This window comes from Pygocentrus nattereri, chromosome 19 (assembly GCF_015220715.1).
Source record: "Pygocentrus nattereri isolate fPygNat1 chromosome 19, fPygNat1.pri, whole genome shotgun sequence".
Taxonomy (NCBI): domain Eukaryota; kingdom Metazoa; phylum Chordata; class Actinopteri; order Characiformes; family Serrasalmidae; genus Pygocentrus; species Pygocentrus nattereri.
The window spans coordinates 34899883-34914945 of NC_051229.1; the positions used below are offsets into that span (position 1 = coordinate 34899883).

Genomic DNA, 15063 nt, shown 5'->3' on the forward strand with positions numbered 1-15063 from the left:
CTACTACCATTACTACTAATTATTATTATTATTATTGTTATTATTATTATTATTATCATCAAGAAAAAGAAGAATATACACTCATAATAATTATAAAAAATAAACTTCGTAATTCTGTAGAACCTAAAAAAACAAACAAAACCAACTACTTCCACTACAAATACAACACTATTTACTGCTAATGACAATATTCAACAAAAACCCATACCCTAAACAGAATAAAAATAATGTTTATAATTCTGTTGAATGTCCTGAAAACGAACTAATAATAATAATAATAGCCTGACTTATTAGTCATTGGTAAATTTTTTGTTATTGGTTTATTAATTAATTAGCTTGCTTATTTATCTATTTATTTATTCATTCGTTTAGGACTTAGTTTGTCTTAAAATAAATAATATAAATAGAAACAAAAGAAAAACATAAAACAATAACGTGGTTGTGAATGTAGCTGAGAAAGAGGCGTGAGCGTCGCTCCTGCCTCTTTAAGAAGAGCTTCGTCGTCCCCTGAAGGTGACGTCGTGCTGGTCGTCCATGTGGCTCTTCTGTGAACAGTGTTGTTGTTGTTGTTCTTCGTAGCTTGTTTTACATTAATAGACTTCGTTTTTCTTCATCTTTATTAGTCTGACACTGTAAGTCGTAGACAGAACCATCATGTCTTCCAGTTGTCGCAGACCGGAGCACATGGCACCGCCGGAGGTGGTGAGTACCGTTAGCTCTGTGGCTAAGAGGCTAACCAGCCACAAAGATCTATAACAGACCAGCCGTAACATCAAAACTGCTCCTGTATATTTACACCCATAGTCTGTTATATCAGCTCCACTGGCCATATAGGAGCACTTTGTAGTTCTACAGTTACAGACTGTAGTCCATCTGTTTCTCTGATACTTTGTTACCCTGGTCTTCAGTGGTCAGGACCCCCACATGACCACTATAGTACAGGTATATTTGGTATACATTGGTGTACATATAAATCTAATATAGGCATAATTACGTGAGAAAGTCCCTGGCGTTAGGATGTTGTTCTTACTTCAACAAAGAAGATATCAGCCCAGGTGATCTAACTTACACTGAGCCTGCTACTAATTTTATTGTTGCCTTTGCAGTTCTACAATGAAGAAGAGGCCAAGAAGTACTCTCAGAAGTAAGTATCATAAAAGATGTCATCAGTACTGAAGCTCGGAACTAATGATTGCGCTGGTTTTACCCACACTGGACTGCTTAACTCACTGTTTTCCTCTTGTGTGCTGTAAAGCTCTCGAATGATTGAGATCCAGACTCAAATGTCAGCGAGAGCAGTGGAGCTCCTGAGCTTACCAGAAGATCAGCCGTGTTATTTGCTGGATGTAGGGTATGTGTTTATTGCATGTGTAGTTGTAGTTAGTATGCAGTATTATTATTAGTGCTTCGCAGTCAAAGACTGAATTCACACACTAATTTTACAAATGTAAACGAATGAATAAAACACAATGTTATGCACCTATACCAGGGGTCAACAACCCAAATGGTAAGAAGAACCATTTTGTCCTTTCGACAAAAATCAAACCACCTTGGGATCCACAATATTTTCTGTCCATTTTCCCATCTTGCCTGTAAATATGTCTCTGTGTGTGCTAATGCACTAGTATAGGCTAAAAATATAAATGAAAACGCAGACATCGCTCTGCTTTAAGCTTTAGCTCAGCTATTGTCACTTCTCTCACATCTCTAGCAGGAAACTTATCCTCAGAAATGGAACAGTTTCTTGTAAAATGTCTCCCAACGTTCAACTTCTACGAGGCTGAAGTGCTTCTCATTCAGCTTCTTGTTCGAATTTTCCTGTTCCACCTTAAATGTTGCCTGAGTCACACAAATGTAACTGCTGCACCTTTTAAGGTGGAACGGGAAAAAAGCTGGTGAATGAGAAGCAACTTCAGCCTCGTAACGTTTTAGTGCTTAACAGTTTCTTGATGCAGATTAAACATATCAGGAAACCAGCTGGAGTGATTACAAATGCAAATCTATACCTTTGACCTTACACCTATATTATTAGAAAAAAAAGAAAATTGGCTTTCTCTGTCCTGCATCAAGATACAATCATAATATTTACTCATTTCAGTTTTAAGGCACAGTAACCAAAACAGCCTGGTTAGTTATGAGGTATTATATTATGAATAGCTAGAACATTTTGTGCAGTAGAAATTAATTCTGACCACGTTTGGAATATAAAACGAGACCTTAGGGTAGCGGGAGGAATATGAGGGTTACATTGCTAGACTTTTAGGCTCATAACTCCAGTACAAAACCGAAGAAGGGAACTTCAGACACTGAACATTACCGCTTTCAAAAAAAGACTTGAGTGAACTCATGATATTAATCCGTGAATTGGTTTGATCATTTGTGATGTGAATGAGTTGGCGGTACAGTTCTGTGTTTATTGACACCCATATTTGTTGTTTGACATTGTGTCCTTTCAGCTGTGGCTCTGGACTCAGTGGAGATTATTTATCAGAAGAAGGCTATTACTGGGTGGGTGTGGACATCAGCACTGCTATGTTGGGTAAGCGAGTTCATATTCACCTTGACCAAGTTTTGTGGCCCTCTTTATGAACTGGCAGTTCAAGCCAATTCTGTATAGAACTGTAAACAGATGAACTCTCATATGTTCAGAACAAATATATTCAATATAGAAATAGGAATCCATATTTACAACATTGAATCATTTTGTTTGCTCTTTTCCTCAAAGACGTTGCTTTAGACAGGGAGGTGGATGGAGATCTTGTTTTAGGAGACATGGGTCAAGGCATGCCGTTCAGGCCTGGAACATTTGACGGATGTATCAGGTGAAAAGAGATTTAGAGCATGTCATTTTACATTGTGTGCAATACATTTGGATTGGTAGGATTAAACGCAACTAAAAATATTTGATTGGCTGAAATATTGATAACAATTACTCAGTGAATCTGCAGAATTTCTCAGTAAATCTGCAGTCGCTCATTTGCTGATAATGATAATGCATATTTTAAAAGCCTTTTTAAAAGACTCATTGCTTGATTAATAAAAAATTAGTAGATTACAGAATTGCTAGTATAATTGACAGTGATAGCCTAAGTGGACATTCAACTGATTTGTGAGTTCTGAAAAAATATATATTAAAATTCACTCTTCTTGCTGTCCTCAGTATCTCTGCGCTCCAGTGGCTGTGTAACGCAGATAAGAGATCCCACAGTCCTCCCAAGAGGCTCTACACCTTCTTTAGCTCACTCTACTCCTCCCTGGTGACTGACAGCCTGCACAGTTCACATTAAAATGTTTATATTTTAGGATTTAGTGGGTCTATAATGGTCCAGTGATTTATTTCATCAATGTATTTTCAGGCAAGAGGGGCTCGTGCAGTCTTCCAGATTTATCCTGAAAATTCAGAACAGGTGAGCTGACTGATGTAACGTGATTGGCTCAGTCACTGAGTGATGGGCTCTGTCCCAGGTGGGACCCTAAAGCCAGCAGTGTACTTCAAAAGAAGTTTTTCCTCTGAAACACAATCATCTGTTCCAAAATATCATGGTGCAATGCTCATTCTGAGCCCTCTTCCTGACTGTGATTGGTCCTAATCACTGCTTTGTTTGTTCCGAGACCTTTTCTTAACTGTGATTGGTCCTAATAGCTGCATTGTTTGTTTGTTCTGAACCCTCCCCCTGATTGTGATTGGTCCTAATCAATGTTTGTTTTGAGATCTCCCCCCAACTGTGATTGGTCCTAATCAATTTATTGATTGTTCTGAGCCCTCCCACTGACTCTGATTAGTTGTAATCAATGTACTGTTTGTTCTGAGACCTTGCCCTGATTGTGATTTGTCCTAATCACCTCATTGTTTCTTTTGAGACCTCCTCCTGACTGTGATTGGTCCTAATCAATGCGCTGTTTGTTCTGATGGGCTCTAATCAACAATGGTCAATTTGAAGTACACTCCTGGCATAATTCTTACAGCAAAATATGAAATGTGTTGAATTATGTGTCATTCACTGCAACATGAAAAGTCAAACTTCTTCCAAACTTGATGTGAAACGTCTGTTTTATTTTGTAATTGAAAGAAAAACTTGTTTTGCCCAACAATTAATCCATACTTGTTGTTGTTGTTGTTGTTGTTGTTGTTGTTGTTGTTGTTGTTGTTGTTGTTGTTGTTGTTGTTGTTGTTGTTGTTGTTGTTGTTGTTGTTGTTGTTGTTGTTGTTGTTGTTGTTGTTGTTGTTGTTGTTGTTGTTGTTGTTGTTGTTGTTGTTGTTGTTGTTGTTGTTTTTCTAGTAATTAAATTTCCTGAAGTCTATGCATTTATACTACTAATTTCCAAGCAATCGCTTTCTAGTCCTCTGGATACTAAAGTGCTTCGCTGCCCATATTCAGTACCCAGGGTTAACTTTGGCTTCTTCCTTTAGCTGGAGTTGATCACTGCCCAGGCTATGAGGGCAGGCTTCACAGGAGGCATGGTGGTGGACTATCCCAACAGCAGCAAAGCCAAAAAGTGAGTGTCCAGTATAATACGTCCGCTAATTCATAAACAAGAGCCAAACAGTAAACTTGCTGCTCATGTAGTGAACTTGGAATAAGCTAATCACCACATCTTTTCTTCTCGAAGATTCTTCCTGTGCCTGTTCGCTGGCGTGTCTGGCGTCTTGCCTAAGGTAGGACCTGTGGAAATAAACGTATGTGATGGAAAGGTTTTCCTGAAACGCAGCTGTAAACCTTGTGACATCTATGGTTCTTTTGCTTTATTTAAGGGTTTGGGGTCAGAGACTGTTGACAGAAATGTTCCAAATCAAGTTCAGTTCACAGGACAGAGGTAAGGAGCTGTAGTTGAGAAGCAGGATTGTGTTCAAACTGACTTGACTGAAGTTGTAATATAGATGTTAACACATGCGCATGAAACTATGCAGTGTATTATAACACGTAGTTCATGTTTCCATCACTATCAGTTTCCAAACTGGAGTTCAGAAATGTTTTTGAAAGCAATTAAGATAAAAAACGATTGAGAAAATGAGTCTCCTAACAACTACCTTGAAAACCTGGTAGACACCAAAACTGCCCCCATAAGATAAACAGCACTTAAAGCTTTCATCTTTGAGAGAGAGGAGAAAATCAAGCTGCTTCAGATCTGAAAACACCCACAGGTGTTTCTGTCCATCCTTCCACTGTGAGATGACTCAGCACTCTGGGTCTGAAAGGACGTGTAGCTATTCAAGAAGAACCTCACTGAGAAAAGGAGATAGATTAAAAAAAAGAACACTTATACCAGAAACTGGACTTCTGAGATGTGGAGTGTGGTTTAATGGACTGATAAGTCTAAATTTGTAATTGGAATTATTTGGATTGCAAGAAGTAGAAAATGTAACCAACTTCTACGACTGAACTTTGAAGGTGTGGAAAAAATATCCCTGCAGGTTTCTTTGAGAAACTGAAAGTGAGTCTCCTAAAAAGAATGGAAGCTATAATAAAGGTAAATAGTGGACACAGTAAATACTGAACAAATGATTCTGTGGTTATAATCTATATAATGTAAAACAGGGTGAATCGGTGGACTTTTGCACAGTACTTTATCAGTAGTATACACAGTACTATACCCATGTGGCTGTATAATTAGATTAATCGCAATATCACGATGCATCAAGTTAAATTGCATATTGCAGTTGATCAGGTTCAATTACTTCATCATTTAATAAACATGACATGCATGTTACACCATGTCCTCTCCAGTCACAGGTCTTTTCCGTGAATCAGTGCAGGGTTTAAGGAGTTCCCTGTCCTGAATGGACGCAGACCGAGAGAAACAGAGGGCAGTAGTTCTGTCCGGCTGCAGCTTCGTCCTGGCAGTTTTTCCTCCCTCTTACATTCACATAGATTCATATATGGTCAGATTTCTAAGTGAAAATAAGTGACTCATCCTCCACCAGCAACTGCACATTAAAAAAATAAAGAAAAAATAAAATATAGAATGTTGCCTGTGCAAAAGTTATGGCACATTTTATATCTATTGGAAAAAACATTGTCATATTGAAGTGAGTCTCTGTAGAGGATGTTCCCTTATTTTCACTTCGAAAATCAACAAAATGTGTCATTTGATCATTGGTGTTCCAACTTTTGCAAGTGACTATATATTGAAAAATACAGTGCCGTCCGTCCGTCCGTCCGTTTTCTAAGCCGCTTCTCCGTCAGGGTCGCGGGGGGGGTGCTGGAGCCTATCCCAGCAGTCTTTGGGCAGAAGGCAGGATATACCCTGGACAGGTCGCCAGTCCATCACAGGGCAGACAGACAGACTCAGACAGTCACTCACACCTAGGGGCAATGTAGCATGTCCAATTGGCCTGACTGCATGTCTATGGACTGTGGGAGGAAACTGGAGAACCCGGAGGAAACCCACGCAGACACGGGGAGAACATGCAAACTCCACACAGAGAGGACCCTGGTCGCCCGGCCGGGGAATCGAACCCAGGCACAAAAGTACAAAAGTATTCAGTGAAAATTCTTTTGCAATACTTAATCGCTCCATCACTTAATTGTCAAAGCCAAAATAGATTATTGATCTAACAATATTTTAAACAACAACAAAAAAATAATTTAAACTTGAACGCTGTACTTTTGCAAGGCAAAAGGCAGGTTTTTTTTGGGTGATTTCATGATATTTAGCCCTACCCATTGACACTGAAGTTATAAGGAGTGTTTCAGGCTGGACTTCTTTTTGAATGGGTTACGATGTAGGCCATCGTATCAGAACAGAGCCCATTTACACCCAGCATTCTTAAAAGGACGTTAACAAGTTATGTAAAACGTGGTTAAAATGGTCATGAAAAATAATTGTGGCTATTTTTGGTACGTAAAACCACAGAAACATCAAGCTAAAGCTACAGACTACAAGCTAAAAATAAAATACAAGACATATGTAGGATATGGGATTTTTTTAATGTCTGGTGGGATGAAATATACGCTTAAAGCTGCTTCTTGTTCTGGAAGAGATACAAATGGAATAAATGTTGTATGTTTCTCTCTCTTCACCAAACCAAAGATCTCGCTTCAAAAATATGAAAGGCAAGTCGGTGAAGAAGAGCAAAGACTGGATCCTGGAGAAGAAGGAGAGGCAGCGAAGGCAGGGCAAGTACGTATCTCAGTGTTTTTCTGAGCGCTTTGTGGTCTAAAATACTCCAGTTAATGTGATTGGTTGTTTGTTTTATTTATTTATTTAGGGGGCCTTTCTATTGCTGAATATCACAGAAGGCTGCTGTATGCAAATCAGCCCTCTAACCAATCACAGAGCATTTTTATTGTGTGCTGTCCAGTGTTAGACGTTCTGGGCGTTTTAGCTGACTGTGCACAAACTTCTGATAAGTCCCGCCTCCCTTAAGCCACGTTCACTTTGGAAGCCTCGTTGCTCAAATACGATTTTTCACTCAAATCCGTTCTGACAGGATGGATTACTTGGTTCATTTAAGTACGTGTCTCTCAAATCTGTCATGAATGTGAACGAACTGGCGTCCTGGAATGACCCGCATGCGCTCATCCTACTCAGTAATGTCACGTGAATGAATCACTGCAGTGTCAGATACGTATCTGATCTAGGGCCACATATGAAGGTGACTCGGGTCAGATTTGAAAAGATCAGATTTGTGTCCACACAGCCCGACAGCCCGGAAAACATCAGATCTGAGTCACATTAGGGCAAAAAAATCGGTTTTGTGCCACTTCAGCCTGGTAATGTGAACGCAGCCTTATTTACTGTTTTACCCGTCCGATTTTTCAGGCTCCTTGTACAAGACTGGAAAGTTGAGTAGCGTAAAGGAAAATTTAGAAGGATGTAGAAATGCATTTAAAATATTTCTTAATCAAAAATAAACCAGGGAAAAAAAGATGTACATCTGCACTGAACATGTTTGAGATGTCATGAAACAGAAAGAAGGTACAGGGGCACTTAACAACTCCTCTGAACCACCAGTGCGTCCAAAACGCGCTCCATCATATTCTTCATAACTTTCATATTTCATGAGCTACATTCAGAAGGTGGGTGTTTGTATGAGGCTGTAACTCTTCTTTCCAGTCAAATAGATGATGTCATTTTAAACCCTTATAATAAAAGAAGCTGAACTCACAATTTTTTTTTCTGCTGAAATTCGAGCCATTTTTTCCCCAAATCTGGGCTGTAAACTATAAACAGATGGCGTCTCTTCAGTGATCTGCTACGTAAAAAATTTACTTTTATAAAATAACACAGAGCGTTAGAGATTTTTGGCTTTCAGCAGTAAATTGTAAGTATGTAGAAATATGCGTAGATCATAAAACATTATTAATTAAGGTTACAAAAAATAAATAAATGTACACTTATTTCATGCAGTTACTGAATAATTTTCCTTATGATTTGGTCACGTAAATTCAGATGGACAAACCAAAATATACCCAGGTCAATAAAAGGTTAAAACAAATACAAATTAGGCTCAAGTTCAAGTCTTCAAAGTCCAAAATGTGTCAACTCTGACTTTGAACCTGTTCAGTAGAATCGTCCATATAACGATGCACTTTGTGTAGCTTTGGGTAGTTTGGGGTAGTAGTTAGTACACTGTGGTATGTGGACAATGCTTATTGCTGTTTGTTTGGTTTTAGGGAGGTAAGGGCGGATACAAAATACACAGGACGTCAGAGGAGGCCTCGCTTCTGAAGCCCCCAACTCAAGACCTACCGCAGGGCTGGCTCTTGGCCTGGTCAGGTGGACTTTCTAAACGGACTGCACAAACAGCCTGGCCCTGCAGACTTGAACCCTGCGGACTTATTTTGCTCAGCTGAAAGCCCACGATGTGACGAAATCCGAAATGAGAGAATGCCGGATATTACTGACTTCTGAAGCTAATGCTGTGTTTCCCTTTTAAGAAGCATCGAGTCTTCTTACTGCAGTGTTGGATGGAAATAGTTTTCTGAAGATTTGATATTAATAGTACAGTAAAAAGCTATGGACACCGTTGTTCTATGTATTTGGCTGCAAATATTAAAATCTCAGCTCATCTGATTGTTTCTGAATTGCTGTCCCAAAGTTTTGTTAAGCTAAACTGTTCATGCTCCACCCCCAAAAATGCAATTAATGCTGTTATAAATAATTAAGGCTGGGTATTGATACCAATAGAGAGACCTTGATGTCAATGTTGATTCTTGAATTTTTCCCCCCATATCTTTTAGATTATGATCTGAAAGAAGGCATGGTTTAAATCATAGCATATGAATGGGTTTTTTTTTTTTTACTGACCACAGTGGGTTTGAGATCAATGCTGGAGTGCTGATGTGAATAGAATGTGTGTGGAATGTAATTTAGACAGCCAATCAGCAGGCCAGGTTTTGAAACAAGCCTGCTTATTGGCTCACAGAGGCTGATAAATGTCAAGGTATTAAAATTTTAATTTCTCATGGATTTTTTTTTCCTGACACACTTTATTATTGAAATAATTGTCAATATTATAAAGGTATTGACACCAGCCCTATTAATGACTCAAGGACTAGTATGTGAAATTTGTAAATTTATAGTTTAAATAAAGGTTCAAGTGTAACTTAAACCACAGCTGGACTAACTAAAAACATACCAGGTCAAAAAAAAACTCATTTTTATAAAACTGCTCAGTAAATGTGGCGTTTATGAACATCGTAACTAAAGTTTATGTGCTGTCCTATTTTAGGATCTAAAATAAAATGGCTAAACTCTAAAGTGGGGGTTGTGAGCAACAGCAAAGCAGTCCAAGTCCAGTCACCAACAGAACTGAATGAAATCAAGCAAAAGCAGAAGAATTAGCAAAGGAGATGTGAATGAGTCAAATGGAGCAGAAGAGAGTTCACGTTTCTTCCTTCCGATGTCCACCAGAGGGCGCCGCACTACAAGCAGGACGAGAATCATGAGCTCGGACTGGGCGTTATCGCTCCGCTGTGCCGGCTAATATTCTCGGTGTTGCTCGGTCATTTGCAATTTTCTTTAACCTTTACAAACTGTTTTATCCTGCGCCAGCCTCTGCTTCACGAGTTTGTCCGCTCGGTTCATCGTGCCCAACTCTGAGCCGCTGAACGATAACGATGCATGACTCGTGAATGAATCTTTCATTTGAACCGTTATTTTCTGTAAGTCGTGCGGAACCGATTCACCGAGTCTGTTTGTATCGAACACAGGAATTGAGCTCACACAAAAAGATTCGATTCATGCCTCACAATTTCACTTCATAAAGCCAAAACACGAAATACCATATTATAGCATTATATATTTTACCTATAATATGAGACTCCCCCAACTCGTACAATATCAGCCATGTGTGTTAGTTTATATTAATATAGATTTTTCCTGCGATATTATTGTCACTAAGCCTTTGTTTAAACTCAGAGCACTTTGAGAGTGACCCTCATCACAAAATAGCTGAGCATTATACAATAAAAGGAGAGATTGAAAAGAATAAGTATGCATTTTTGATAGTAAAAGTATAGCAAAGCAAATTAAACAAGAAGTCTAATGTCTACGAACAGAGTTTTAGTAGCTTAGCCGCATATAATACTGAACAAGCCCAACCCGCTTTGTCCTAGAGCAGAGCTCGGCAACCTAAATGCTAAAAACCAAAACCCATTTTGTCCTTTCAACAAAAATCAAACCACCTTGGGAGCCTCAACATTTAATGTCCATTTTACCATCTACCAAAGTGCTAGAATAGGCTACAAATACAATATAAATGAAAATCCATACTAACTTGTCTCTGCTTTAAGCATTAGCTTAGCTATAGCCGCTTTTCCGACAGGAAACTCTTCCTCAAAAGTCGAGCCGTTTCTTGTAAAATGTCTCTCAACGTTTTTCTCTCAACTTTTTATGAGGTCAACATCAGACTCACCTTCACCAGCTTCTTGTTCTAAGTGTCCCGTTCCGCCTTAAATGGTGCCTGAGACGCCAGAACGTTACTGTGGCACCATTTAAGGTGGACTGAGAGAATTCAAACGAGAAGCTGGCGAAGGTGAAACTGACTTCAGCCTCGTGACTTTTTAGTGGTTCTCAATGCAGATTAAACGCATCAGGAAACCAGCTGGAGTGATAATAAACACAAATCAGTCCATTCGTCTCCAAATTATCATTATTCGTTAGCTATGAGCTAGCATAGACCGTTGTCTGTGTTGTTATGGTGACCAGCAGTCTGCCCTGATCTTCGGGGTGAATCAGCAGTTCTACATTAACTCCAGCGTTTAAGATCATTTACTGTTAAACTGTGTTGAACGATCAGCAGAGCTTTATTTTACTGTAAAGGAGGATTATTTTATTTTTACCTGATATCTAATTCTGCTGGAGCCGCAACCGGGCAGCAAAAGAGCTGCATGTTGCCGACCCCTGACCCCTAGGAACAACTAAAAGCCCTTGACTTAAAATAAGTACAGCAAATTCAACTAGAAAACCCTGAGACGTGCTTTATTTACCATGTTGCTGTGTTTAAATGATTTACCAAATAAAACCAGATTTAAAATCATTTTTAACCGCCACCAATAAACACATCTTTGAAGTTTCTCTGAACTGCACGTCGTTGCATATCGACAGGATGCGGATCAAACACATGAATCATCGTTTAATTTGCTTTATTTAAAAATAAATAAAAATCATAGAAACCATCAAAAGGGTCTGTTGGTTCCTGGTGGTGTCCAGTAGTCACTGATATTCTGTGTTGTCCTGATGGGTTAATGTCTCAGTGTAAAGGACTCTAATGGTTAGGGATAGGGATGCTCTGATTCAAGATGCATTTGAAGGTTTCCTAATGGGTGCCTTACGGGAAACTAGTGGTCTCCGGTGGTAGCCATTAAGCCAGTTCCCTTTAGAAAGCAGAACCATCAGGGGGACGCGAACAATTAAAGCTAGCATTGAATCAGACGAGTCGATTCACCAAGTCGCCTTTCGAAAGAATCGGTTCTGTGAACTGAATCAAACTCCTTATCACTATCAAACGCGTCATAGATCCATTGTGTGTGGACGGAGCCCCCCCCTCCCCACCCCTTCACACAAACTCGAGCTGGAGGAAAGGAGGGAGGGGGAGTCGGAGAGAAAAAAGCTCTTCTAGTGAGGGATGCGCGCTCGCGCCTCTCTGGGCTTCTCTGACTGGACTGACTCGCAGGAGCTTGTAGTTTTTTGGGGGGGTTTGCGATCAGGGGGCTTTGTAGTTTGAAACATGAAGGACCGCACACAAGAGCTGAGGCATGTAAGTAACCCGCTCTGCTTCATCAAAGCTACTTCGACTGTTTGTTTGTTTGTTTGTTTGTTTATTTTTCTCGAGCTGCGCGGCTGCTGAAGCGATCAGAGGCCACCAGAAAACAACTGTTGATGCTGCTGGAGGCGCGAGGCTGACGTGAGCGGCTTCTTATTCCAACTGTCCGGTCCACCTTAAATGGCGCTGCAGTTGGATTCTGGCGCCAGAGTGTACCTGCTGCAGTATTTAAGGTGGAGCGAACAATTCCAACTTCAGCCTCGTGCTGCAACCTGTTTCTCTCCGCGCGTGAAGCGCGCCGAGTTCACGCGAGGACATGAATGCACGCGTTTGGACTGAACTGCTGCTCTCCTCTCTCACTTTCCCCCCTTTTTTTTTGCTCAGCCAGGATCGATTAGCCTTCTGACATCTGTTGAAGAGGAGAGAGAGAGGGAGGGAGAGGAAAGAGAGGGATGGGTTATAGAGAGAGAGAGAGAGAGATGGGTGGGAGGGAGAGAGAGTGTGTTGTAAAGAGAGAGAATGTTTCAGGGATAGATGTGTTGTGGAGAGAGAGAGAGAGAGAGATGTTGTAAAGAGAGATAGAGAGAGAGATGTGTTGTAAAGAGACAGAGAGAGAGCTGTGTTGTAAAGAGAGAGACAGAGAGAGATGTGTTGTAAAGAGAGAGACAGAGAGAGAGAGATGTGTTGTAAAGAGAGACAGAGAGAGAGATGTGTTGTAAAGAGAGACAGAGAGAGAGAGAGAGATGTGTTGTAAAGAGAGACAGAGAGAGAGATGTGTTGTAAAGAGAGAGACAGAGAGAGAGAGATGTGTTGTAAAGAGAGAGACAAAGAGAGAGATGTGTTGTAAAGAGAGACAGAGAGAGAGATGTGTTGTAAAGAGAGACAGAGAGAGAGAGATGTGTTGTAAAGAGAGAGACAGAGAGAGAGCTGTGTTGTAAAGAGAGACAGAGAGAGAGAGATGTGTTGTAAAGAGAGACAGAGAGAGAGATGTGTTGTAAAGAGAGAGACAGAGAGAGAGATGTGTTGTAAAGAGAGACAGAGAGAGAGAGATGTGTTGTAAAGAGAGACAGAGAGAGAGATGTGTTGTAAAGAGAGAGAGAGAGAGAGAGATGTGTTGTAAAGAGAGAGAGAGAGATGTGTTGTAAAGAGAGAGAGAGAGATGTGTTGTAAAGAGAGAGACACAGAGAGAGATGTGTTGTAAAGAGAGAGAGATGTGTTGTAAAGAGAGAGACAGAGAGATGTGTTGTAAAGAGAGAGACAGAGAGATGTGTTGTAAAGAGAGAGACAGAGAGATGTATTGTAAAGAGAGAGACAGAGAGATGTGTTGTAAAGAGAGAGACAGAAAGAGAGAGATGTGTTGTAAAGAGAGAGATGTGTTGTAAAGAGAGAGACACAGAGAGAGATGTGTTGTAAAGAGAGACAGAGAGAGATGTGTTGTAAAGAGAGAGAGAGAGATGTATTGTAAAGAGAGAGACAGAGAGATAGATGTGTTGTAAAGAGAGAGATAGAGATGTGTTGTAAAGAGAGAGACATAGAGAGATGTGTTGTAAAGAAAGAGAGAGACAGAGAGAGAGATGTGTTGTAAAGAGAGAGACAGAGAGGGTCGTAAAGAGAGAGAGAGAGAGGGTCGTAAAGAGAGAGAGAGAGAGGGTCGTAAAGAGAGAGATGTGTTGTAAAGAGAGAGATGTGTTGTAAAGAGAGAGAGAGATGTTTGTAAAGAGAGAGATGTGTTGTAAAGAGAGAGAGATGTTTGTAAAGAGTGTTGTAAAGAGAGAGATGCGTTGTAAAGAGAGAGAGATGTATTGTAAAGAGAGAGAGATGTTTGTAAAGAGAGAGAGATGTTTGTAAAGTGAGGGAGAGAGATGTGTTGTAAAGTGAGAGATGTATTATAAAGAGAGAGATGTTTGTAAAGAGAGGGAGAGAGATATTTGCAAAGAGAGGGAGAGATATGTTTGTAAAGAGAGAGATGTGTTGTAAAGAGAGAGAGAGAGTGTCGTAAAGAGAGAGATGTGTTGTAAAGAGAGAGAGTTGTGTTGTAAAGAGAGAGAGATAGTGTCGTAAAAAGAGAGAGATGTGTTGGAAAGAGAGAGAGATGTTTGTAAAGAGAGCGATGTGTTGTAAAGAGAGAGATAGAGAGTGTTGTAAAGAGAGAGATGTGTTGTAAAGAGAGAGAGTTGTGTTGTAAAGAGAGAGAGATAGTGTCGTAAAAAGAGAGAGATGTGTTGTAAAGAGAGAGAGATGTTTGTAAAGAGAGAGAGTGTTGTAAAGAGAGAGAGATGTTTGTAAAGAGAGGGAGAGAGATGTGTTGTAAAGAGAGAGAGAGATGTGTTGTAAAGAGAGAGAGATGTTTTTTCAAAAGAGAGAGTGTTGTAAAGAGAGAGAATGTTTCAGGGATAGATCTATTGTAAAGAGAGAGAGAGAGATGTGTTGTAAAGAGAGAGAGAGAGATGTGTTGTAAAGAGAGAGAGATGTGTTGTAAAGAGAGAGACAGATGTGTTGTAAAGAGAGAGAGAGAGTGTCTTAAAGAGAGAGAGAGATGTTTGTAAAGAGTGTTGTAAAGAGAGAGAGATGTTTGTAAAGAGAGGGAGAGAGATGTGTTGTAAAGAGAGAGAGAGATGTTTTTTCAAAAGAGAGAGTGTGTTGTAAAGAGAGAGAATGTTTCAGGGATAGATCTATTGTAAAGAGAGAGAGAGAGAGAGAGATGTGTTGTAAAGAGAGAGAGATGTTCGTAAAGAGAGGGAGAGAGATGTGTTGTAAAGAGAGAGAGAGATGTGTTGTAAAGAGAGAGAGATGTTTTTTCAAAAGAGAGAGTGTGTTGTAAAGAGAGAGAATGTTTCAGGGATAGATCTATT

General features: G+C 39.9%; 2 protein-coding genes across 3 annotated transcripts in view; both read left to right on the forward strand.

Moving 5' to 3' along the window:
• The first annotated feature begins 497 nt into the window (after positions 1-497).
• Positions 498-9414, forward strand: bud23 (BUD23 rRNA methyltransferase and ribosome maturation factor). The gene is made up of 12 exons (XM_017691817.2): positions 498-702; positions 1107-1144; positions 1256-1351; positions 2457-2539; positions 2726-2822; positions 3161-3257; positions 3357-3407; positions 4412-4497; positions 4612-4657; positions 4754-4815; positions 7033-7122; positions 8619-9414. The coding sequence occupies exons 1-12, from the start codon at positions 655-657 to the stop codon at positions 8671-8673; spliced, it is 849 nt and encodes a 282-aa protein (XP_017547306.1). The 5' UTR covers positions 498-654; the 3' UTR covers positions 8674-9414.
• Positions 9415-12007: 2593 nt separating this feature from the next.
• Positions 12008-15063, forward strand: part of stx1a (syntaxin 1A (brain)) — a 184403-nt gene continuing 181347 nt past the window's right edge. The window contains exon 1 of one of the 2 annotated variants that reach the window (XM_017691820.2): positions 12008-12205. In XM_017691820.2, coding sequence (XP_017547309.1) covers positions 12176-12205 — 30 coding nt within the window. In that variant the 5' untranslated portion in view covers positions 12008-12175. The remainder of the gene's footprint in view (positions 12206-15063) is intronic. The other variant, XM_017691819.2, reaches the window with a different exon arrangement.